The sequence below is a fragment of the Oryza glaberrima genome, chromosome 2, assembly GCF_000147395.1.
Source record: "Oryza glaberrima chromosome 2, OglaRS2, whole genome shotgun sequence".
NCBI classification, from domain to species: domain Eukaryota; kingdom Viridiplantae; phylum Streptophyta; class Magnoliopsida; order Poales; family Poaceae; genus Oryza; species Oryza glaberrima.
Window position 1 is genome coordinate 248,060 of NC_068327.1, and position 24,467 is coordinate 272,526.

The 24,467-nt window shown below is 42.8% G+C and overlaps 4 protein-coding genes across 4 annotated transcripts; all 4 read left to right on the plus strand.

Annotated features, from left to right (window-relative positions):
• The first annotated feature begins 225 nt into the window (after positions 1–225).
• LOC127761303 (uncharacterized) lies at positions 226–3,060 on the plus strand. Its single transcript, XM_052285576.1, has 8 exons — positions 226–562; positions 634–717; positions 790–870; positions 1,166–1,305; positions 1,455–1,548; positions 2,193–2,262; positions 2,583–2,645; positions 2,735–3,060. Exons 1-8 carry the CDS (start codon positions 510–512, stop codon positions 2,810–2,812), a joined length of 663 nt encoding a protein of 220 aa, XP_052141536.1. The 5' UTR covers positions 226–509; the 3' UTR covers positions 2,813–3,060.
• A 2,021-nt stretch (positions 3,061–5,081) lies between these two features.
• On the plus strand, positions 5,082–12,241 carry LOC127762127 (protein transport protein SEC16B homolog). Its single transcript, XM_052286498.1, has 13 exons — positions 5,082–7,407; positions 7,509–7,832; positions 8,100–8,228; positions 8,311–8,433; positions 8,554–8,709; positions 9,012–9,137; positions 9,214–9,348; positions 9,603–9,730; positions 9,825–9,936; positions 10,021–10,335; positions 10,443–10,559; positions 10,659–10,954; positions 11,040–12,241. Exons 1-13 carry the CDS (start codon positions 5,368–5,370, stop codon positions 11,587–11,589), a joined length of 4,551 nt encoding a protein of 1,516 aa, XP_052142458.1. The 5' UTR covers positions 5,082–5,367; the 3' UTR covers positions 11,590–12,241.
• Positions 12,242–13,265: 1,024 nt separating this feature from the next.
• On the plus strand, positions 13,266–19,612 carry LOC127763939 (dihydrolipoyllysine-residue acetyltransferase component 2 of pyruvate dehydrogenase complex, mitochondrial-like). Its single transcript, XM_052288747.1, has 19 exons — positions 13,266–13,468; positions 13,685–13,787; positions 14,517–14,590; positions 14,674–14,771; positions 15,049–15,089; positions 15,687–15,742; positions 15,877–15,951; positions 16,084–16,176; positions 16,309–16,557; positions 16,652–16,724; positions 17,404–17,489; positions 17,576–17,661; positions 17,790–17,865; positions 18,003–18,070; positions 18,153–18,219; positions 18,289–18,384; positions 18,460–18,562; positions 18,933–19,028; positions 19,115–19,612. Exons 1-19 carry the CDS (start codon positions 13,433–13,435, stop codon positions 19,183–19,185), a joined length of 1,647 nt encoding a protein of 548 aa, XP_052144707.1. The 5' UTR covers positions 13,266–13,432; the 3' UTR covers positions 19,186–19,612.
• Positions 19,613–21,052: 1,440 nt separating this feature from the next.
• On the plus strand, positions 21,053–23,595 carry LOC127764527 (L-lactate dehydrogenase A-like). The gene is made up of 2 exons (XM_052289414.1): positions 21,053–21,949; positions 22,906–23,595. The coding sequence occupies exons 1-2, from the start codon at positions 21,206–21,208 to the stop codon at positions 23,350–23,352; spliced, it is 1,191 nt and encodes a 396-aa protein (XP_052145374.1). The 5' UTR covers positions 21,053–21,205; the 3' UTR covers positions 23,353–23,595.
• Positions 23,596–24,467: the final 872 nt, after the last annotated feature.

Below are 24,467 nucleotides of genomic sequence, written 5' to 3' on the forward strand. Positions count from 1 at the left end.
TATATTATAGTACTATATATAGTTAGCAGATCCAACAAATGACGGCTGTGTTTAGTTCCACGCTAAAACTGAAAGTTTGAAAAAATTAAAACGATGTGATAGAAAAGTTGAAATTTTATGTGTTGAGGAAAGTTCGATGTGACGAAAAAGTTAGAATTTTGTTGAAAAAAAATTTTTAAAAAAATTGTCATGCTCTTCTCCTCTCCCCCTCCCTTGTTTGGAGAAATTTAATATGGCAACGCCGCCGTCGCCCGTCCACGCGCGGTCGACTTCCTCTCGGCCGCGCTAGGGACCCACGCCGCCACCGCCGCCACGTCCGCCTTTTCCCCGCTCCGCTGCTCGCCTCCCCAGCCTCCGTCCGTGCTCCCCTAAAAGCAGGAGGCGGCCGCCGAGAAGGAGAAGGCGCCGCGAAGAGTGAGAGCGGGGGGCTAGACCTAGTGCAATCGAGCCTTCATCGGCGCCACCGCGGGCCATCGCGTGGTTAGCCGCCGGAGTCGGGGGTGGGGGGGATGCCGCGGGAGCCGGCCGCCGTGCGCGTCTACACGGTCTGCGACGAGTCCAAGTGCGTGTCGCATCACAAACCCTACCTCTCCTCTCCTCTTCCAATGCATTGAATCCCTCTTGATGATTCAGGTACCTCATCGTGCGGAACGTCCCGTCTCTCGGCTGTGGCGATGACCTCGCCAATCTCTTCGCCACCTACGGCCCAGTAGACGAGTCTGTCTCTTCCTCCTCCCACCTATACCATACCACCACCTGCCTGTGTGAATGATTTGCTTGCTTATTCAGGTGCACGCCCATGGATGCCGAGGACTGTGACCCCTACACCGACGTTTTCTTCATCAAGTTCTCGCAGGTGAGCAATGCCAGGTGAGTAACCAAAATAGTACCTTTTCTTTCAGTCCTTTTTCCTGTTCAGGAAGAACCGACGTTCACAGAATGAGTGAAAAATGTTACTAGCCACCATTAATTCCAACAATTAAATTTGTGTTTGGTAGTCTTTTCTAAGACAAATTTGTCTCCTTCTCATCCCTGTTTTGAGCTCTGTGCTTAGGATTACAGCTTTAGTTTAGTTTGTTAGCAATTGGGAACAAATCTGGACCTACTATTTGCCAAATCGCAAGTTTATTTTCTCAATGAAAGCAAGAAACGGCATTAATTGCAGGTTTGCAAAGAGGAAATTGGATGAGTCTGTATTTCTTGGCAACCGGCTGCAGGTGTCATACGCCCCTCAGTTTGAGAGTCTTCTGGACACTGAGGAGAAACTGGAAGTCAGGAGAAAGGAAGTTCTTGGCCGAATGAAATGTGTGCTTCCATGTTCTTCTTTTCCCCCTAACTCTATGCTGTTTAGCCTTCGTTGTTTCAATATGTAACCGTTTTCTTTCTACGACTACACATTGCTAGTTTATCTTGCTTGGATAGTTATATATAAATGTTTGCTTTCATTTCTCCAGCATCTTCTGGAAGACCTGAAGGGTTATCTCATCATTCTCCAGGTCAGGGATCATCTGCTGCAAACTCACACCGTCAGATGAGCTCTAATAAAAGGTTAACATATTGCGTACTACTATCAGTTTTTGTGTGTGTGTGTGTGTGTGCAAACATTGCTAAGGAGAACATTGGTCATCAGTTACTCATTGATCGTCCCAGTCTTCAACTAAATTCTATCCCTGTTAACCATGCCATTTGGAATTGGAAGTTACCCTCATATCCACATCTTTATTGATATATGACATCTGGTCTGAATATTTGAAGATGGATACCCAATCTTTATGAATAGCTTAGCAGCTAAGCTACTGTGGGTTTACCGAACAAAACTGAGATCTTTGGCACAGTAAAGTTGAAAGAAAAACCAGCAATCCTTATTCCTTAATCAAAAGACTGAGACACTTCTTCTAGCTTTGTGTTTGGTTTGCTCTTTAGATTTTATGCATCAGTTTGTATATTTCATACTCAGCACTACCATGTAGGAGTATCAACCAGGATTTGGTTTGTTCATTTTAAGGAATGGACTTCAATTATGATACAATTACATACACTCGCCTTTTATGGAATCTTTTCAAACTTTATAAGTAATATTGAATGATGTGGAACTAAGATGGTAACCCAAAAGCCCATCTGGATCTTCTCTGATTAGAAGTGTAAACACTGTATATGACTTATCTAGTGAAGTTCCATTTTGCCATCTTCAGGGAATACACAAAAACACTTCATGCTTCTCAATTTGAAGATCCTCGTTTCACTCATGTATCCTCCAATAAGGTATGCAGTACAACAGTATGTATCCTCTAATAAGGTATGCGGTACTGCAAAGTAATATAATGTTTGGAATTTGGACTCTAGGTGAGAAACCAAGAGGTTATTCATTGAGAAAAAATATGGCATTAAATTAGCAGGGCATATAATGGTGTAAGCCAACTTTCTTTTCAGAAAAAGAAAAACAGAAACAGGGGAATTAATGCATTGAGTCATACATAGTACCTGGAAAGGCAAATTCTGCAATAATTTGGAATTTTGTATATCCTGCCATATTATTGAACTTAGTATTCTTACCAATTTGTGGAGAAAATACTTCTCTGTAGGATTATTTTCCATCCGAGTCGATGAATGCAACAGTAAACCTAGTCAGGGAGAAGCTTGATAAGGTAAGAGTATCTTTGTTAAGTGTATTATCATATTCACTGCAATATGTGCATTTGTGGATAAGTTAAAGGTTCCATTTTCAAAATTTCAGATACAATCCAGCAGCGACAATTCCAGTGCTATAGTTGCACCCAAGAAACCAAGGACCGATAACCGTAGACGAATTTGATATCATGGGATGGAGTAGAACATGCATTTTTTTTCTTCATCTACTTTCTTGTAGTTTGTTTTATAATTGGCAGAAAATAGTGTACTATAATGCTAAATGCTGTCTATATTCTCCCTCAGTTGTAAAAGTATCCCCTTTTAGGTTTTCTGCGGAAGTAACGTTAGTATCATGTTTTGACGTGGATTAATGTCATGTTTGATGAGCACATTTCTCTTCGTGAAAAGTCCACCTTTTTTTTGAACAATTTATATATGAAACACCATGTTCTGTTGGTATACTGATTTATCTCTACAGTTATGTTCTATTTGGATCTCAAATGGTTCCTATGAGGTTGTGACATCTGTGTTGTGGCATGAAAAATTTCATGATGTCTGATATAGGAGAAAAAGATGACCTCTGCTGATCAGATGTACTCCCTCCGTACCAAAAAAACGAATCTAGGACTGGATGTGGCACATCTTAGTATGTATGTCTAGATTCATTGTACAAGGATGTGTCACATCCAATACTAGGTTTTTTATGGGACGGAGAGAGTAATAGATAGCTTACATATACTCTATTCGGTCATAAATTGTTGACGTCTCGGACAAAATTTAGTCGGAGTTTTGAAATTCCCTAACCACCCGTATCCTTTTCTTTTCCTAACTTCAAGTTCGAGTCGGATCCCGATGCCTATGTACTATGCTAAGAGCAAGTACGATAGGGATGACTCAATACACCCTCCATCTTATAAAAGAAAAATCTAGGACTGAATGTGACACATAGTATAACGAATCTAGATAGATCTGTCCAGATTCGTTGTACTAGCATTAAGAACAAAAGATAGTGCAGTCGGCTGTAGAATTATAACCAGGCTATAGCACGTAAAAAGAGAAGATACAATAACTTGTCCGCTTCTATTAGCTATGGAGCATAGATAGTGATGGGCCTAATAAATTTGTATCAAATAACTATTGTGCATGCTAGCTACTAAAAAAACTAACTTAGACTATAGTTAGCTGTTGGCTTTATTATTGTACCTGCTCTATGTGTGGACCTTGAACATCAAACAATCAGATCTCGATAGGCTATTATATTTAAATATAGATATAATAATGAGCCGTACATTTCGATGCCTATGTATATGCTACTATCTTCGTCCCAAAATATAACAATTTCTAATTATATAGATAGAAGTTACTATAGTTTATAACATATAGAGTATGTAAGCGTCGTTTCTCAAGGTCTAAAAACAACTGGGAAGATCAAAATGGGAAAATGAGGGAGAAATATATAGAGATGGAAGAGACGAAATGGAAAGGGGAAATGAATAATGCATAATAAAGGAAAAAAATGACAACTGAATTTTTTTTAGTCGGACGACCTCATTGCCCAACTTCTTGTAAAAAGAAATTAATTAAATCCGGAAAGCACAAAGTAATAGAAAACAATCTCTCTCGCGATGTACAAAGTTGCTGACAACCATAAACGTGGCAACTTTCTGGTCTGGAATTCTTGCGTGGGAAAGCCGTTACCACAATATTAACATGAATAGAAAGGTGGTTACTATTAAGTCTTCGTGATAGACATACCATGACAATATTTATATTAGGTGAATTTTCAAATAGTTGAATATAAAATGCCAGCATAAATATATCTTTACCTCTACTATTATAAAAATTGAAGATGTTTTTGCCGGTGCTTTGGTAAGTCATCCGTATATGAGTTGGTTTTTAAGTTCGTTTTATTTTGGAAATACATATCCGTATTTGAGTCAGTTTTTATGTCTATTCGCTTTCGGAAATATAGAATGAGTTGTATAAGAAATCTCTTAAAAAAACTCGCTTACTAACTTGAGGCGATCGGAATCCTAAATTCATAATTGAAGCTTATGATTTTCTAAAAAAGGGCTTGTTTGGTACAGCTCCAACTCCTAAATATAACTCCAGGAGTTGAGTCTGGAGTGGAGTTGTGGAGCTGCCAAAACCCAGCTCCTCAACTCTAGTACATTTTGTGAGAGAGCTCCACCCAACTCCACTCCCAATTTTGGTGGAGCTGAAACTGATTGGCTGAGCTCCAGCTCCAGGAGGGGTGAAGCTGGAGCTGGAGCTGTGCCAAACAGACCCAAAGTATATATCCAAACAAATTCCTACAGTGAATTTTATCTTAACTAAACTGTATAACAATAACAAGATTAAAGTAACTTTCACCGGCATTTTTAGTGTAAATAAAAGAGAAACTCAAGGAGTAAAAGAAAAAGAAAGCGAGGAAAAGAAAGAAAACAGGGGGAGGGGGAGGGAGAGGAGAGAGAGACATCAAGCAAGCTAGGAACAAGGGAAGGGAGGGGAAAAAACTGTAGGATCTCCCCCGACAACAAGAGAAGAAGAAGAGAAAAGGATGGCGATGGCGATGCGACGTCGGGTGTCGTCGTGAGCGCAGCCCTCCCTCGCGATCCACCTCCCCCGCCGCCGGTAAGCCTCCACCTCCCCCATTCCTCCCCCCACCCAAACCCTAGATCCACACCCTCCTCTCCGCCCCCGAGATCTCCTCGATCCCGTCCGCGATTCCACGCCGACATGGCTGACCCCTTCGTCGCCGACGACCAGACCGACGCCGACTTCTTCGACAAGCTCGTCGACGACGACGACGACCTCTCCCCCGCCCCTGCCCCTGCCCCTGTTCCCGCCCAACAGTCGGCGGAGGCGGCCTTGCTTCCAGCTCTTTCCGACCTCAGCCTCGCCGACGATGACACAGACCCTTCCCCGGCTCCTCCTCCCGTCGAGGCCCCGCCGGAGGGTGCCTCACCGGAGTCGGGGAAGGGCGCCGTCCACACAACGGTCAAGCAGGTCCAGTGGGCCTCATTTGGAGGCGCCGCCGACGATGGGGCTGATCCGTTCAGTGATCTGTCTGGAGGCGCCGCTGATGACGGATTTCTCGGGACCATGGCCGGGAACCAGAGCTTCCAGACCTCCGTCATTGGGAGCGTGGGGGCATCAGCTCACGGGATCTTTGGCGGGAGCCAGAGCTTGACTGCCGAGGTGACAGATCAGGATTTTTTCGGTGGTACCTCCGATCAGAACACCGATACCCAGCAGCAGCAGCTGGAGCAGAGCGGAAGCGGTGCTTTCGACTCCACAGATCCCAAGTATTTGGAGAGCATTTATCCTGGGTGGAAATACGATGAGGTGACACAGCAGTGGTACCAAGTTGACAATACTGATACGCACGGTAACGCCACCCAGGTGGACACCAGCACTGAGAATATCCAGCAGCAGCAGCTTGCCGCTTCTTACATGCATAATCCGACACAGTCATCGCTAGAGACAATTGCGGAGGAGGGTACGACGACAGGGAGTGTATCGACATGGGGACAGGGTGGCACCTCGGAGTACCCACCAAACATGGTATTTTACGCCGAGTACCCAGGCTGGTACTTTGATACCAACACACAGCAGTGGCAATCGCTTGAGTCGTACCAGCAGGCAGTGACAGCTAGTGCTGTTCAGGATGGAGCAAACAATGGTGTCGTTGCCTCTTCTGCTGAGACAAATTATAGCGTCAAACAAACCGAAGATCTTCCTGCCCACAATCAGGTGGCCCAACATAACTCTTTCTCTAATAACTATAGTTATCAGAGCCAGTGGCAGACAAATTCATTTAGTAACTCTATGCAACCTGAAAGTGCAACAGCTAGTCTGCCAGATAGTTTCCAGAGCCTTGGTCAGCATGCTATTTCTGAATCTTTCAATTCCTCTACAAATAGTCAAGTTAGTTTTAACACCGCTGAAACCGCTACAAGCCATTATGGCAACGTGAACTTAGATTCGTCAAGTACTCAGGGTGGCTACACCGCAAGTGGTGGTCAACAAACTGGTTACAAGGGCTTCGAACCTTTCACAGGTCATCAGGCTGGTTACAAGGGGTTTGAACCTTCTACAGGCCACCAGACAAGTCATAAGTTATTTGATCCATCAGCAGGTAACCAAAACAGTTACAAGCCATTTGAACCTTCCACTGGTCACCACCAGCACAAGGGGTTTGAGCCTTCCACAAATCACCAGGGTGATTACAAGGCATTTGAGCCATCCACACATAACCAGGATGGTTACAAGGGATTCAGTCCTTCCACAGTTCAGCAGCCTGGTTACAAGGGATTTGAAGCTTCTACAGGCCTTCAAACTAATTTCAAGGGATTTGAACCTTACTCAGGTCAACAGGCTGGTTACACGGGATCCCTACCTTCTACAGGCCACCAGTCTAGTTACATGGGGTTTGAGACTTCTTCAAACCAGGGTTATGGTGATGCCAACAATGTTGCAAATAGTCAAGGCTTTGCTCCGATGGAGAGCATGTACGGAAGCCATAATCAAGCTCATACAAACCCCCAAGTGCCTTTGTCAAACAGTTATCTCAGTGCTGATAACTCCAAGAATTTCTCTCAGCAACAATTTCTTGGTCCAAATGCTTCACACTTGCAATTTGGGCAGTCCCCACATGAAGAGAGGTCATCAGCTGGACGTCCACCACATGCTTTGGTTGCTTTTGGGTTTGGAGGCAAGCTTATACTTATGAAAGAAACCAACTCAATGGCCACAAACTATGACTCTGGGAATCAGGTATGCTAAGAGTTCCTGTGTGATATATTTTTAGTCATCAAACAAAATTATGGTATATGTTAAAGTAACTAAAATATTCTATTTTAATTTTGCAATTCAAGGGGAATTCTAGTGGCACAGTATCAGTTCTTAATTTATCAGAGGTGGTCACGGACAAAGCTGATGCTTTAAGCGCCAGTAACGGTAGCGCACTTAGTTATTTCCATGCTTTATGTCGTCAACCTGTTCCTGGCCCTCTTGTTGGGGGAAGCGCTGCATCAAAGGATGTGAACAAATGGCTTGATGACATGATTGCACTGTATGAATCATCGACTAGTGAATTCCAGAGGGGTGATCCTCGCAAGTTGCTTATTTCTTTGCTGAAGATACTATGCCACCACTATGGGAAACTGCGTTCACCTTTTGCTTCTGACCCATCACATGAGGTACTTTCTGCCTTTCATGCTCTTTTTTGTTGCATCTATAGTGTATTTTACCAAAACAGAGGCTGATATAATGAATGCTCCAGTTAATCAACTCTTAGTGTTGTAATAACGGCGCAGAGGGCAAGCTTTTAATACTTTTTAATGTGATGAACATGTCTGAATTAGCAGTTTACCTTTTAGCTCATCGTGTGTGATAATTTGGGTACTTGTTTCATTGTTTGTCCTTTCACCTTTGTATCTCTGACTCATTTGAATTCTCAATAATAGGACACAGACGGTCCAGAAATGGCAGTAACTAAGCTCTTTTCATCTTGTAAGAGAAGTAGCTTTCAAATGGGCGATTTCGGATCCCATGTCCGTTGCATGAAGAATATTCCCTCTGAAAATCAGATGCAGGTGATTGCCATTTATATTATATGGATGTGAAATTTAGCTAAATCCTAAATGTCCCCAGTTGAGGCAGCTACTTTGCTTGTAGGCTGTTGCACAAGAGGTCCAAAATCTTCTAGTTTCTGGGAGAAGAAAAGAGGCCCTTCAGTGTGCCCAAGAAGGTCAACTGTGGGGGCCTGCAATTATACTTGCTTTGCAACTTGGTGATAAGGTTTGTTCGACTTAATAGCCTTCTCTTGTTTGCATTTGAATAGTTTGCTTGATTTTCAATGAGGTTTTCTTTTCCTTAATTTTTTTTTATTTATCTTTTCTTTCCCCACCGGTGGTGCAGTTTTACGTCGATACTGTGAAGAAAATGGCCCACTGCCATTTTCTATCTGGGTCACCTTTGCGAACATTGTGCCTTCTCATTGCTGGACAACCTGCAGATGTTTTTAATGCAGACAACAACATCAGTAGCAATTATGGTTCTCAACAGCCTATGGAGGTAATACATAATTATTTTTCACTTTCTAGATGCGCGATACTTTGGTCGTAGGATTATTCTGTAGTTAGATGTAATAGTAATAATTGTTCTTAACTTTTCATAGCACTTGCCTGTCCCATATTGTTGTACAATAATGGCTTTTCATTTCTTTGTTACTGCAGTGTCATGGTGCTTTGGTTTTTTTTTTTTCTTGAAGAAAATGTTTTGCTTCATTGATAATGCATTCTACTGTTCTACCACCTCGTTATTGGCTTTCTGTTTAAATAGTGGCTCACTTTATAATTCATTGTTTTGTCACACAGCCTAGTCCTAATGGCATGTTGGATGACTGGGAGGAGAATTTGGCTATCATAACTGCAAATAGGACAAAAGGTGACGACCTAGTTATTACCCATCTTGGAGATTGCCTTTGGAAAGAGAAAAATGAGGTCTGTATGATATGTATTTGCAGAATTAAACCCTTTCTTTTTTGTGGTCAAGTACCTTATATGCCTTTTGATACAGGTTGCAGCTGCTCATTCGTGCTATTTAGTTGCTGAGTTAAATATTGACCCTTACTCTGAAAGTGCAAGGTTATGTCTCCTTGGTGCAGACCACCTTAAGTGCCCTCGAACTTTTGCCAGCCCTGAAGCCATTCAGGTATATTACTGCTAGCCATTAACCCATTACCTGTAAATATATTGAATCTTAGTGCAATTTTCCCTCGAAGCTCTATCTTTTGCTTTTTAATGATTAGTTAATGCAAGCATACTGTCTCAGTGTTTTATAAGCAATTATTGCATAGATACATAGACTGGAAATGCAAGATTGTGTGTAACCGCTAACCTGTTGCTTCATTTTTTTTTACTCTGCTGTCCACTGTTCTGAACTAATATTTTGAAATGCGATAACAGAGGACAGAGATTTATGAATATGCGAAGGTGCTTGGTAATTCTCAATATATCCTGCTACCCTTTCAGCCATATAAGCTGATATATGCATACATGCTTGCGGAAGTGGGAAGGGTTGCTGATTCTTTGAGGTATGTTGTTGATTTGTGCATGGCCAGCAAATGATTTCAATGCTATACCTAAACTCCTGCTTTCACATTATGACCCATTTGAATCTCCTTAAAGGTACTGTCAAGCATCTATGAAGGTGCTGAAAGCCTCTGGCCGTGCCCCAGAATTGGAAGCATGGAAGCAATTATTTTCCACCCTGGAGGACAGGATACGCACTCACCAGCAGGTAAATCCTTACAGCTTGTTTTGCAATGTAGCTGAGTTCCTCCCTCTCCCTATTAATGCACTTGTGTTGATTGCTATTGTTTAGGGTGGATATGGCACAAACCTTGCCCCTGCAAAATTAGTTGGAAAGATTTTCACCTCACTCGATAAATCTATATCGCGCATGATGGGTACACCTTCTGCTCCACTTCCGCCATTGCCACAGGGTGCTGTTAGTGATAGGGAGAGTTACACTGCACCTGGGGCTACAAAGTTTGCAAATAGCCAATCAGTAATGACCATGTCATCGTTAATGCCATCTGCATCAGTGCAGTCTATGAGTGAGATGTCAGATAGTGGCAGGAAGATTGCACACAACAGAAGTGTTTCTGAACCGGACTTCGGCAGAACCCCGAAACAGGTAATTATGCCCTCGGCTGAGGTAGACACTTATAAAGACAGCAGGTTCTGATTAGTGAATGCCGAGTGATAAAATTCTAATTCTTCCGTTTGTTTGAAAAATAACAGGGTGCTGGATCGGACAGCACACAGAGTACTGCTCCAGGATCTGGTAGTTCACGCTTTGGTTGGTTAGGCTCCACACTACAGAAGACAATGGGATTTGTTTCAAAATCCCACCGGCAGGTACTTTAACTGAGCTATTGAATTGGAGCCACTCCACTTTTGTTCAGTTTCTCTTCCATATAGTAAAGCTAATACTGAGATCCTTCCTATGTCTTGAAGGCTAAATTAGGGCAACAAAACAAGTTTTACTATGACGAAAAGCTAAAGCGATGGGTGGAGGAAGGTGCTGAGATTCCTGCCGAGGAGCCTCCTCTCCCTCCACCTCCATCAAAACCCTCATTCCAGAATGGTGTGGTAGACTATAAATTAAATGGCCCCATGAGTGCAAGTCATACTCCCAATGGATTCATGGAAGGGAAATCTTCAACTTCTTCAGAGCATGGTTCGGGAATGCCACCAATTCCGCCAAGCCAGAACCAGTTTTCTGCCCGTGGACGGATGGGTGTCCGGTCCAGGTAATCTAATAATTCTGCCACTTGCTCATGTCTTTCTCTATATTCTATAAAATATTGACCAGAGGAAAGTTATGTTTATTTTTAGATATGTGGACACATTCAACAAGGGTGGAGGAGGAGGAGCAGTCCCATCCTATAACAAGCCAGCTGTTGCATCTGTGACACCACCCAGTGGTGCCAAATTCTTTGTGCCCACTGCGGCTGTTGTTGCTGCAGAGCAGATGCCTAACCAAACAGCGGAAACACATGGTGAAACTTTCCGTCCAGATGAGCGTTCATCCTCACCCCCAGCTGAAACGTCATTTTCTTCACCCCCACCAGCAACACAATTTTCAGCACCACTGATGGTGCCTACCATTCAGCGGTATCCGAGCATGGATAACATCACTACCCCGAACAATGGATCCGGATTATCATCGGGAAGTAACAGCAGCTCATTCTCAAGATCACGAGCAGCATCGTGGAGTGGAACTTACTCTGAACAAATTAATGCTGTGGCAGGTGCTAGATCTCCTGACCAGCAGACCATGCCATCGCCCCTCATGCCTGGGAAGCAGTCACATAGTCGTTCCAACAGCAACTCATCTGTTCAGTTCAACAGTTTGACAGAGGATCTTCATGAGGTTGAGCTCTGATATGCTGCGACTGCTCAGTATGACCCATGATTTTATAGAAACAACCTGGGTAAAATACCTTGATCCTCTCAGCAAACCCCCTAGAGGAGGGAGGGAGGGAGGGAAAAAGAGAGGAAATGTTTTACAGTAAATGAAGGGAATGCCACAAGTGAAATGGATATCTCCTGTCTTGCACAAAGTTGTGGGATGGGGAAGTAAAGCAAGGTGTGCCGCCCTGTACTCGTACAAACAGTTGTTTTTTTGGGAGATTTTGTAGGTATTGTTGGTTATTATGGGTTTAGAGAGAAGGGGATAAAGAGTCGGATGTCCTTTTTTACATGTGAGAAGCAGAGAGCATGTGGACACCATTGTACAGATAATCCACCCCAGCCCAGCCCCAGCCCTGCCCCCATATTATAATTCATTGAAGACGCAGAGAATTGGGAATTCATCCGCCCCACATCCTTTTTTGTCATTGTATTATTATCATTTTTTTTCTTCATAATTTTGGAGAAGGATAGAAGAGAGGGAGAGGTCAAGATGTGTCTGGATATTCTAGTGTAAGAAAGAAGAAAGCTTTTGACTGCGTAGAGTGTTGTTATACTTACTGTAATGTTCCTATACCATGATGATGATAATATTATTCTTTGGAGTCGACCGATGGATCAATCAATACTGGAGTAAGTAGCATCCTTTTTGTTTTGTTTCCCAGCATGCGTGATGAAAGAGGTCAATATCATGTGGTGGTTTGGTTTGATGTGATTCATCTGGTAGTTTAATTTGTGCTGTGTGTTGGTAACCAAAGGCTCTCTCTAAAGCCGGAGAGGAAGAATAGATCACTATTTCCTTCATTCCAAAGAAAATCTATAACAGAAATTGAGGGCAAAGAATCTGGATAATTGTTTTAAGTTTTTTTAATTGGTTATTCTAAGATACTTCCTCCGTCTCAATATATTGCAACCTAGGATAGACTATGATGCCCAGGTTCATACAGGTTCATAGTCTTAGGATGGGTCAATCCCATCTTAGTTGCAATATATTCTAGGTTGAGTTTTTAGGATGTAGGGAGTAGGCTACTAGAGTAGAGAGATTGGTAGGAATCACCAAAAGTTGAGGGCATTTTTTTATTTATTTTCACTAAAATATTTAAAAATAATCTTTTGTTTCAAAAATTTATAGATCTGGATGCCTCATGCCATTTGGGAGTGTAAACGGGCTTTAAAAAACATCAAACATTCTGTTAGAGAATGATGTGGCATATAACTGTTGTTACTCCTTTCCCGCCCTCCCAAAGGGTTTTTTTTTTATAGGAGGAGGACGCTTGTAAATCTGCTTGATAAGATAGAAAAATCTAGGCCACCCTTATACCAATATTTTGCGGGTAGCCTTTCCTCAGTAAAAAAAAAATAACACATTTTCAATGGGCAAAAGGGCTCCGTCTGATATGAACACCCTCTTTTTTAGGCTGCTGTTAGACGGAGCCAACACTCATCTGCCAGATAAAAAAAAGTCCTCTCAAAGAGCATGAGGCGTCTAGATCTGTAAATTTACAAAACGAATTTTTAAAATATTAAATGAAAGAAATTAAAAATTAGAAAAAAAATGGTGAGGTGAGGAGGTAGGCAAGTCAAGTCGAAAAACATGATGATGACGACTGCTAATTCGGCCCAACAAGTAGTCCCCTCCCCTCCCTCGACGAGAGAAGACAAGACAAGTCGCGACCTGACGACCCGACCTTCCTCTTCTCTCCCGCTGCCCTCCGCCGCCGAGCCGCAGGGGATCGTGGGGACGATCGATCGAGGAGGAGAGACCCAAACCCTAGCCACCCAGGCGCCACTCCCATTGCCCCCTTCGCCAGCCAGCCATGTCTGCGGCGCACCTCCTCCGCCACTCCCGCAAGGTTCCTTCCTCTCCCTCTCCCCTCTCCTCCATCTCTTGTTTAATTCTCCGCAGCATTCTCTCATCCCAACACCGAACGCATCTTGTTCCGATCTGTCGTGCTTGTGCCATTCCAGGTCGATCGGAACATCACCAGATTCCCTTCAGATTCCCAATCTAATATTCCTACTGCAGATGGCTCACATTCCAATCTACTGCTCTCACTTTTGTACTGCAGCTGCGGACTCTACGTGATGCTCTAGATTATGATCGGTCTGCTCTTGTACGCTACTTCTCCGCTGCTTCTGCATCCTTTCCCACAAAGGGAAGTGCTGCTGCTGGTATGTGCTGTACTAGTAGCCTTTTTCTCTTTTTCTCAATTGATTTACTGGAGTATATGCATGCAGTCTGTTTGTTTGTTTGTTTGTTTGTTTGTTCAACCAATCTGGAGATGCCCTTTCACATTACTAATTTTCTGTGCTCATTATTTATTTCTCTTGTTTAATTGTATCTTCTGTTTGTAATCTATGTAATTCTGCTGCGGCTGTGGTCACTGCTTATAAGTCCTGCATTGTCATCATCGTTCAAACTGATGTGGTGCTTTGCACTCTCACTTCAATTTAATCAGAATACAACTTTTGTATCTTGTATCAGTTATCCTGGATCCTCCAGAGGTGCTTCTTCTTTTGCACCTACATATTATCAGTTTCACAAGAATATGGGGCATTCATCAATTATGTATTCTGGACTGTAATCTAATTAATATAGGCAAATTATCAATTGTTTACACTAAAATCTGTACAAACAAACTATTTTAACACAAGCACAATGCTTTCTCATCTTTTTTACCTCTCCACTCCGTTATTTTCCGTACCTTCGACCAAACATGTTTTGGCTTCCTGAGCCAATATCATCATTTTTATTTATTAAGGTGTCATTTGCCGTTGACTTAGTTTAACTACGCTCATATCCTCCAGTGCAGACAGCAGCTATTTTTGTCACGTGGCAGCTTATCTTTACAGAGAGAAGTTTCTGTTGTTCATTGTCACCCGTGCTTTTGGTTTCTGCAGGTGTTGAGAAAAGAATTGGTGGCGCCAGATTCCCTCAGTGCAAGCAGCCTGGGAAAGAGCTTGAGACCTTCAAGGTTATGTTCATGAAAAATAATCCGCATTCTGAGATCCCTATTGTCATATCCTGATTGTCTAGTTTGTCATTTTATCTTTTCAGGTGTCACTAGGAGGACTAAATGGAAGATATGCTTGTAGAAGAGCACCTAACAATTGTATCCCAACCACTATTACCGGTCTCAACGGTTCATTGTCATGGTATGTTTTGTTTTCTGCTATGCTATTGTTAGCTTATATGGCTGTGTAGGAATATATTGAATTAGAGAACCACCCTTGAAACAAGAGAATATGAACTAGTAATACTTGAACATTGAGCTAAGACAAACCATAAAAAAATTACTGACATCTTCTGTAAGGCCCCTGAGATATGCCTCTCTGCTCTTTAGTGCTCTTTTACCAGAAGAAATGACCCCATGACAGTTCTAATTTCCATTGCATCTTGGTAATATTCCTCTTTTCCTGTTTCTTTTCCCAGTGGACAGGTGTCTTCAGCAAGATCTTTCTCAAGCAGTGCAGGTACTTATCCCAGCAGTTAGTTAGTCTTAAGTGGGTTTGTTGGTTGGGCCTCACTTATGTGTGATGCTTTTTGGGAAGTGTTCTTGGTGGGAGGGGTTCCTTGACCCTTTCTTTATAAATATTTCTCTCTTCTTAATGAAATGAAGCGCAGTTCTCCTGCGTTTTTTGGGGGAAAAAAACAGGATATCGCATAGCAGCTCCTCAGTTTTTTATTGATCTTTTTTGCACTTATCTACAATGTTGTTTTTTTGCCATCCTTCTTTTTGTTCTATTATTTGCTTCACTTTATCCCATCTTCCCATGTACCAATTGTTTCATGCATGTGATCCTCTATTCTGCTACTTTTTTTTTGGATATTTTTCTCCACATCTGTATCTCTGTTGAATTTTCAAAACTTTTTTTTTGTATGTGTTATATAAGCATTTAGGTTATTTGCTACAAAATAAGTATATCCCAATCTCACACCACATCTCCCCATTGTTTTGGTTACTATGTTAAAATTTTCTATGTAACTCCAATCAATGGTTCCTTACAGAGCATGTAAAGTAAGGTCCTCTGTTAGCTCTCTTAATTCTTGACGCAATTTGCTTATTCCAGACCTGCCACCACATCAGGAAATTGGGATGCCATCACTCTCTCCTACAATGACTGAGGTATCTGTTATGCAAAAAAAAAAAAAAAAAAAAAAAAAAACCGTTGCTCCTTATCTGTATTTCTTGAATTGCATCCATCGGTGTTACACCTTTAACACCAGAAGTATTACACCTTACACTTGTATTGTCTGTAGGGGAACATTGCAAGGTGGCTGAAGAAGGAAGGAGATAAGGTCTCACCTGGTGAAGTTCTCTGTGAGGTGGAGACGGTAAGTTTTCTAATATGTAAGGCTACATGCCATATATTGTTTAGATTTATTTTTAGTTATGCAGTTAGCCAGTTACTTCTATTAAGCTGCAGTAGAAGCTAAATATCCTTTGAATGCATTCCTGCTGACTAGGATAAAGCCACTGTAGAGATGGAGTGCATGGAAGAGGGCTATCTCGCTAAGATCATTCATGGAGATGGTGCCAAAGAGATCAAAGTTGGTGAGGTAAAAATTTACTGATCAAAGAACAACCAATTTATGACTCTCATTTTACTAATATGATTATTACAATTGCCTCTGCCTATAAATTTTTCTGACGTAATCTTGGTTGATTTATGGCCCCACTGTTCCTTTTAGATCATTGCTGTAACTGTGGAAGAAGAGGGTGACCTCGAGAAGTTTAAGGATTATAAACCTTCAACTTCAGCTGCACCTGCAGCCCCTTCTGAACCGAAGGCTCAGCCTGAGCCTGCAGAGCCAAAGGTGAAGGAGACAGAGCCTTCCAGGACTCCTGAGCCGAAAGCCCCAAAGACTGAAGAAGCTTCTCAACCAGGGGGTCGAATATTCTCCAGCCCTCTTGCAAGAAAATTGGCAGAAGATAACAATGTAGTTTTTTTTTCGTGTTAGCTATCTAGGCTATTAATTGGTAGATTTTATTGAATCATACTTAATAAACACAAGACTCTGCTGCCTAAAACAGGTTCCACTGTCAAGCGTAATGGGAACTGGTCCTGATGGGCGAATTTTGAAGGCGGACATTGAAGATTACTTGGGTATGCCCTTTCTCTTGTCCCCTCCACCCCCCTTCTCTCTCTCTTTCTCCTCCCTTAATGATGAAATCTGCGTGGAAAAATGCAATTAACTAGTTTTATATATTTACCAATGACTATAGATTAATTTATTTTCAACTATATCACTTCCTAGTTTTTTTAGAGAAACCGCTGGGGAAGCCCTCATTTTGTAGCTAGTCATGTGTGCTCCTGGACATCTCATGCTAATTCTGAATGGTGGACTCATAATGTCGAATTTTATTGGGGTGTCCTCCCCTTGCCAGCTGTCTTCTTGTTCAATCTTTAAGGCTCAATCACAAGAAAACAAGCTGTATCACTCAATATCTTTGTGGTTGGCTATCATATCCATTCTAAGATAACCATATTCAGATACTATTTGATCACTTAATTCAAATATCCACTGGACCAGTATATCAAGTTTTCAGAAGAAAAAAGAGGCTATTTATCTGACTCAGTTTTGCACTTATGCTTATTTGTGTACACTGTGTTAGTAGCAGCACTAGTTTGATCCAAAGTAATATTAATGTAATTTGCTTGAGCTTGCCAAGGTTCAAGTTAAATGTGTGGCTGTCAGTAGCCTGTTATGTATGTCAGATTTGCTGTGCTTTTATTCTGTATGAGAATTCAATCAGCATCTAACTATCATTTTTTATTAACAAAGCTTCTGTAGCAAAGGGTGGCAAAAGGGAAGCTCTTGCGGCTCCAGTGTTAAGTTACACTGATGTTCCTAATACTCAGATAAGAAAGGTAAATTTCAATGATACAGAATCTTGTTAGGTTGATTTTAGCCGATGCTATTGGTCTGATAGTGTATTATCTTCTATTCTTCACAGGTTACTGCAAACCGCCTGCTAAGCTCTAAACAAACTATTCCTCATTATTACTTGACAGTTGACGCCCGTGTTGATAATCTTATCAAGTATGTTGAAGCCTAGCTTTGTAATTTAAAGCAATCCTATATTACGTAGGAAACCTATGTAATGATTCAATTCCATACTGCTGGTTTTGTAGCTTTTTAAAATAGTTCTTTATTTCAATCTAATCCAGGTTGCGAGGGGAACTGAATCCGTTGCAAGAGTCATCTGGCGGTAAGAAGATATCTATTAACGATCTTGTTATAAAGGTAATTGCCGTTGTCTTGTTTCTTATGTCTACCAACCATTGAGTTGTCGCAGATTGGGTGTATGATGTATATCAGTTCACAGACTGTTAATTTTCTCCTGACCTCCAGATCTGAATTGATCTTAATTTGATGTGCAGGCTGCAGCTCTGGCTCTTCGAAAGGTCCCTCAGTGTAATAGCTCGTGGATGAGTGATTTTATCCGCCAGTAAGTTGTCATGGAGCATGTATCCTGGGATTAGAATTATGTTGACAAGAAGGTGATTATGGTAAATTTATTTCTCATGCAGATACCACAACGTGAACATCAATGTTGCTGTACAGACTGAGCATGGGTTGTTTGTTCCAGTAATTAGGGTTAGTAATCTGAACTTGTCTATTTATGAAAAAAAAAACATTGGTTTCTAGCTTGTACCTGTGTTTCAGGATGCAGACAAGAAGGGACTTGGTACAATTGCTGAGGAGGTGAAGCAGGTGGCTCAAAGAGCAAGGGATAACAGCTTAAAACCTGAAGATTATGAGGTATATGGATCGCATGGTAGCTAATATAAGCATGAGACAACATCATTTTTCCTTGAAAATTCTGGTGCTTTTCAGGGAGGCACATTCACCATATCAAACCTAGGAGGTCCTTTCGGAATCAAACAATTCTGTGCCATCATAAATCCTCCTCAGTCAGCAATCTTGGCCATTGGTACTGGTAAGTCATGCTAATATGTTTGTGTAATAATAACGGTAGCATCCTGTATTATCTGCATTTCTTTCTAGTATCTTTTGAGAAGCATATTATCTTTGTTGCCCCATCCTATTATTTTTAAGTCGGGCTTCTACTCAGAAATTTGGCATGATGTTACAGAGTGCCAACTGCTTAGTAGCATTTAGCCTTTTATAAACAGGGCTTAAGCATAGAATTCAAGGTGTAGTAGAGTAGTATCCTTTCGCTTCTGTATTCTACGTTTCTACATTCTAGATAAACTTCTGCTAAGAAGGTCCATTCACGTTGCAGTGTTCTTGTGATGCTTACATAGGGTGTCATTATTTACTTAATGGCCTTTTTTTTGTTTGGACAGCTGAGAAGAGGGTGATACCTGGCAGCGTAGACGGCCAGTATGAGTTTGGTTCCTTCATGTCGGCAACAATGAGCTGTGATCACAGGGTTATTGATGGTATACTCTTAAGCCTTATCTGAATACATGATAGTTCCACGGACCATAGGCTAGAAAATAACTTTGTTCATGTGTGCTTTCTCTAGGTGCTATCGGCGCAGAATTTCTGAAAGCATTCAAGGGCTATATCGAGAATCCAAACTCAATGTTACTGTGAAGTTAAAGATCAGCAAAACTATTCTTCTCATGTGCTCGAATAACGCAGAGTGGTGCTATCTCATTTTGTATAATACCGGCACGGTGTTCTGTCAAGGAGGACCCGAAAACCAAGAGCACATAACCATAGACAGAATGACCTGGTTTTTGGATTAAAAGCTTTTTCTGTTTATCTTTTTTTTTTTTGTTTGTTTGTTTCGTTCCAGTTATACTGGGAATTAGGAGGATCAACTTACAAGCATTTTTAGCACCTTTTTGTGGGTTTACCCTCGGCAAGTGTGATAATAGGAGAGAGTAAATTCCCGGGAAACAATGCAGTATAGCCTGTATACGATTTGTCCCTTTTCTTTTTCCCCTTCATAGTGCAAAACCAAGAGGCGCAGAAGGATCTGTCGGAATAAATTGGCAATCTTGGGGAGTTTGGCTTATACTGTTTCTTAAGCTTTTGTGTAGAGAGGTAGATTATTGGTCATAATAAATCATGCATTTGCTTCTTTCACTTTCATGTTTGATGTGCTGGTTTAATTTTGGGCCTTTAATGGAGTACAATAAAACAAAGGAAGCTTGTTAAGAAAGAATATGCCTGTGTGTTCTTCTCCTCCAAGTCACTGATTTTCTTTTTTGGCTGCCCATGGGAAGTTTGATCGTGTATTGTCTGCTTGGTCGGTGCATTGTTATTTTCTTCCACGTGAGTTGGCACAAGTGCGTCTCATATTTCTTGAGCTACTCCTATGTGCGTTGATTGGTTGTCATTCTTTGAAGCTGCAGGACCGAGAAGGTAAGACGAATCTTGTCCCTCGCAGTATGCATTTCAGCGTTCTTATGGAAGAAGCTTCTAATCAAAAGGAAATGAATCGCTCTAGTAATCCCAAATCCAACACGCAATTCTGAACGTCAAATGGAACGGAATGCTAGAAAGCGAAGGGAGACTAGAAGGTCAAAAACTTGGAAAAAGGAGGAGATGAAAAATGGAACCGATTTCATAAGGAGCTGAGCTTTTCATAGCTCCGCTTTTGATAATTTCGATAGCATAGCATAATTATCCTCCAAGAAACGCCGGAAGCAAGAGCAAAACCAGCAAACGGCCACCGGTTCCAGGACAGGGTTGCTTCCGGGAAAGATGCATGATGCACAGTTTTCCATCAACATCCGTACCAAATTAAGTGTTTCTTTGACAGCGTGCCAGATTTGGATCGGTCATTCGTTGCGGAAAGTAGTACTAATGACTTACTGCTACTATTAATCTACTACTGTTTCGCTTAAGTATAGGTAAAGGAAATGTAACCCTATTTCGAGAAAATATATTAGTGGTAGATAGGATAGCTAGGAGATCCAAAGAGCAGAATGGTATACTGCATTAGATATATCCAATGTGCCACGATGAGTGGTTTTTCTTTATCTGTTTGTACTAATTTGCGCACTTTTGACCGATAAGCGGGCCGGCATCTTTTTAAATAGAGAAACACGCGATATGATGATAGGCAGTGAGATTTCTTCACAAATACTGTACAGAACAGTAGAGCAGTAGTAGTAGGGCACAAATTGATGGAATCAACTTAGCAACCTTTGTAGACCGTCGTCAATTTTACAAGGGAGAGATATAGTAGAATGCGGGTACAACAGTTCATGCTGTGTTGAGTTATATATTGTTTTTGGGTTTGTGATTAAACAGTGTAACAACACGGAAAGGATCAAGACGAGCAAACACGTCAGCATGTACAAACGCAGTGTATGAGTTAATTAATTATATGGTTAGCGTGTATCGACATTCTCGATACCAGTTTAAAATATGTGATGATATTATTAGACCTTGCACCCCTATAAATTAGGGCCGGTGAACAAAACCATCAACGCCTTAGTTTTTGATTTTGAAGAAGAAATTGTTGTCAGCATCATTAGATCTTGTGTGAGTATATTTGAGAGTCAAATCAGCATGAGCGGTTTGGAAAACCGCCGTCTGTAGTGTAGCGGTTTTGTCTCCAGAGCGACCTCTTCTCTATAAAGAGGAGAACTTCCATGGAATGAGCCACAAAACCACCATCGATCATTTCCATTTCCATTTTCAGGAGAGATCCACATCGCCGTTGGCCTTTCATCCAGTGAGTGAGGGAGGGAGATCTCGATCTCGATCTCGATCTCGGTCTCGCGACATGAAGAAGGCTTCGTCTCTGTCGGAGCTGGGGTTCGACGCGGAGGGCGCGTCGTCGGGGTTCTTCCGTCCGGTGGCGGACGGCGGATCGACGCCGACGTCGCACCGGCGTCGGCTGACGAAGATATCGGTGATCGGCGCGGGCAACGTGGGGATGGCGATCGCGCAGACCATCCTGACCCGGGACATGGCGGACGAGATCGCGCTGGTGGACGCGGTGCCGGACAAGCTGCGCGGGGAGATGCTGGACCTGCAGCACGCGGCGGCGTTCCTCCCCCGCGTCCGCCTCGTCTCCGACACCGACCTGGCCGTCACGCGCGGCTCCGACCTGGCCATCGTCACGGCCGGCGCGCGCCAGATCCCCGGGGAGAGCCGCCTGAACCTGCTGCAGCGGAACGTGGCGCTGTTCCGGAAGATCGTGCCGGCGCTGGCGGAGCACTCGCCGGAGGCGCTGCTGCTGATCGTCTCCAACCCCGTCGACGTGCTGACGTACGTGGCGTGGAAGCTGTCGGGGTTCCCGGCGAGCCGCGTCATCGGCTCCGGCACCAACCTCGACTCCTCCAGGTTCCGCTTCCTCCTCGCCGAGCACCTCCAGGTCAACGCCCAGGATGTCCAGGTCAACACCTTACCCCTCTCTCTCTCTCTCTCTCTCTCCTCCACTGCCATTGCCATTGCCCATTGTCCATTGGCCATTGTTGCTGTCTCTCTCTCTCTCTGCGACAAAGTGACATGTGGTGTGGGGCCTAGCTAAAGCATATGGTTGGCTGAGTGGTGGTGTCACTGCCCACCCACATGTGATGACATGGCAGCCTTTAGCCTCTATCCTATTTCCATGGATGACTAGCTTCCTGCACACATGTGACAAGAGCGAACACATGCTTCTGACAACTTGATAAAAGCCCAAAGATATTAGTAGTACAAGTAGATGCTTAGTTAGTGCTGATATGATATTATTAAGATTCAACTGAATAGAATCGAATGCCTTGGGTTGATACTCCTAGCTACTATATGTGGAATAATACAACTTAGGATCCGCATACGGGAGAACGTTTTGGCTAAAATTTCCAACAAGACAAAGTTATTATCATATGACTAATCGAATATTAGTTACTACAAATTTTAAAATTAGTTTTTTATATATAAAATAATTTGTATATAGGAAACTTTTGCATCAAATACACCATTTACTAGCTAAAAATGAGTTGGTCCCTCTTTAAGAAACGAAACGCAGCTCCAGCATTAAACAAATGGAGAGAATAAATCTTAGAATGACTATCAGAAAGAACAGTCTAATCTATTATGATGTAATACGGCATTTTTATTATTGAACCAACCAGAGAGAAAGATGTGAAGGTGCATCAGTAGTGATTAACACTGAATAGTTACGGGGCGAAAAAGTCCATTTTAAATTGGGCCTAACATTTCATCGCTCCACGATTAATTAAATAGTGGTGATATTAGGGTTCTATTGAACAATTAATCATAGTGCTAATTATTATTGACTAGACATTATTAGTGACATGTTAGTTGAGGAAATTGACAAAATAATGAATGAAAAATAAAAAAATGCAGGCGTACATGGTGGGAGAGCACGGGGACAGCTCGGTGGCGATATGGTCGAGCATGAGCGTGGCCGGGATGCCGGTGCTCAAGTCGCTGCGGGAGAGCCACCAGAGCTTCGACGAGGAGGCCCTGGAGGGAATCCGGCGAGCGGTGGTGGACAGCGCGTACGAGGTGATCAGCCTCAAGGGCTACACCTCCTGGGCCATCGGCTACTCCGTCGCCAGCCTCGCCGCCTCCCTCCTCCGCGACCAGCACCGCATCCACCCCGTCTCCGTCCTCGCCTCCGGCTTCCACGGCATCCCCCAAGACCACGAGGTCTTCCTCAGCCTCCCCGCCCGCCTCGGCCGCGCCGGCGTCCTCGGCGTCGCCGAGATGGAGCTCACCGAGGAGGAGGCCCGCCGCCTCCGCCGCTCCGCCAAGACGCTCTGGGAGAACTGCCAGCTGCTCGACCTCTAATAAATCTTATTATTATCATCGTCGTCGTCGTCTCGTCACGGAATTAATTAAAGTACCTACTCCGTACTTAGCTAGCTACAATAATAAGGATTCATTGATCACTACAAGAGTGATCGACTCGACTGTAGTATGTGTGTGCAATATAATGTGCTGTCTATCAACAACTACTAGTATTGTCATTTTTTTCGAACCAGGGAACTTTTTAATGATTAGAAGAAAAAAACAAGTACTTATTGTCGAGCACTCGTGAACAACACTGTGATTGATTGCCTTGATCAATCTTACCAATTTTTGGTAGCTGTAAATAATTTACAAAGTTTGTTGGGGCGGATGAGCAAGCAAGCAAGCTGAATGGGCTGTTGATCCGGACGAACGAGCCGCGCATTCCTTGCTTAATTAATGGGCTGTCAGTGGGCGAACGAACTTGGTGGGGCGGACGTCAATCTTTTGGCCCAAAATTTCATGACAAGTGCAGTGCGGTGGAAGGAAAGGAGTTGGGCCAGGCCGGTAGGATTATTTATGATGGGCTGGGCCGGAAAAGGCAGCGATGATATAGAGCGGGCTGGGCCTCCCAATGGCTAGCAACTCTTCATAGGAGAAGAATCGTGCAACAATACACGCCCAAGAGAAGAAACCGCGGCATGGAAGGAACAAATCGTGGTGCGCTCTCTGCGTCTGCGTATGCGCATGGCATCGTGTGCAGTCCACAGGACAGGAGACGGCGGATCGCAAGACATCCGCGCCGCATCGGGATTCCATCCTTTCCCTCATGTATACTATCTCCATTCTAAAATAAGTACAGCCATAAATATCTGTGTTTAGTGGTTTGACCATCCATCTTATTTAAAAAATATTAAAAAAATTAGTCATACATAAAGTATTATTCATATTTTATCATCTAATAACAACAAAAATACTAATTATAAACTTTTTTTAAGTAAAACGAACGGTGAAACGTTGAACATGAATAGAGCTAAAACAGTATTTATTTTGGAACGGAGGGAGCAGTGCTCTGCGTGAGTGCTCGTGGCGTGCTGGTTGGAAACGACCATTGACTGATTACGTGCTACACGTGGCAGACAGACATGTGGGCCCTCCCCACTCCCTTCCATGCT

Coding starts and splice junctions, on each gene's coding strand:
- LOC127762127 (XM_052286498.1), top strand. CDS start 5,368: ATGGCTGACCCCTTCGTCGCCGACGACCAGACCGACGCCGACTTCTTC. Junction 7,833..8,099: donor CTTCTGACCCATCACATGAG/GTACTTTCTGCC, acceptor TCTCAATAATAG/GACACAGACGGTCCAGAAAT. Junction 10,560..10,658: donor TTTCAAAATCCCACCGGCAG/GTACTTTAACTG, acceptor TATGTCTTGAAG/GCTAAATTAGGGCAACAAAA.
- LOC127763939 (XM_052288747.1), top strand. CDS start 13,433: ATGTCTGCGGCGCACCTCCTCCGCCACTCCCGCAAG. Junction 14,591..14,673: donor AAGAGCTTGAGACCTTCAAG/GTTATGTTCATG, acceptor TTATCTTTTCAG/GTGTCACTAGGAGGACTAAA. Junction 16,177..16,308: donor AAGAGATCAAAGTTGGTGAG/GTAAAAATTTAC, acceptor TGTTCCTTTTAG/ATCATTGCTGTAACTGTGGA.
- LOC127764527 (XM_052289414.1), top strand. CDS start 21,206: ATGAGCCACAAAACCACCATCGATCATTTCCATTTCCATTTTCAGGAG. Junction 21,950..22,905: donor TCAACGCCCAGGATGTCCAG/GTCAACACCTTA, acceptor AAAAAAATGCAG/GCGTACATGGTGGGAGAGCA.
- LOC127761303 (XM_052285576.1), top strand. CDS start 510: ATGCCGCGGGAGCCGGCCGCCGTGCGCGTCTACACGGTCTGCGACGAG. Junction 718..789: donor ACCTACGGCCCAGTAGACGA/GTCTGTCTCTTC, acceptor TTGCTTATTCAG/GTGCACGCCCATGGATGCCG. Junction 1,306..1,454: donor AGTTCTTGGCCGAATGAAAT/GTGTGCTTCCAT, acceptor TCATTTCTCCAG/CATCTTCTGGAAGACCTGAA.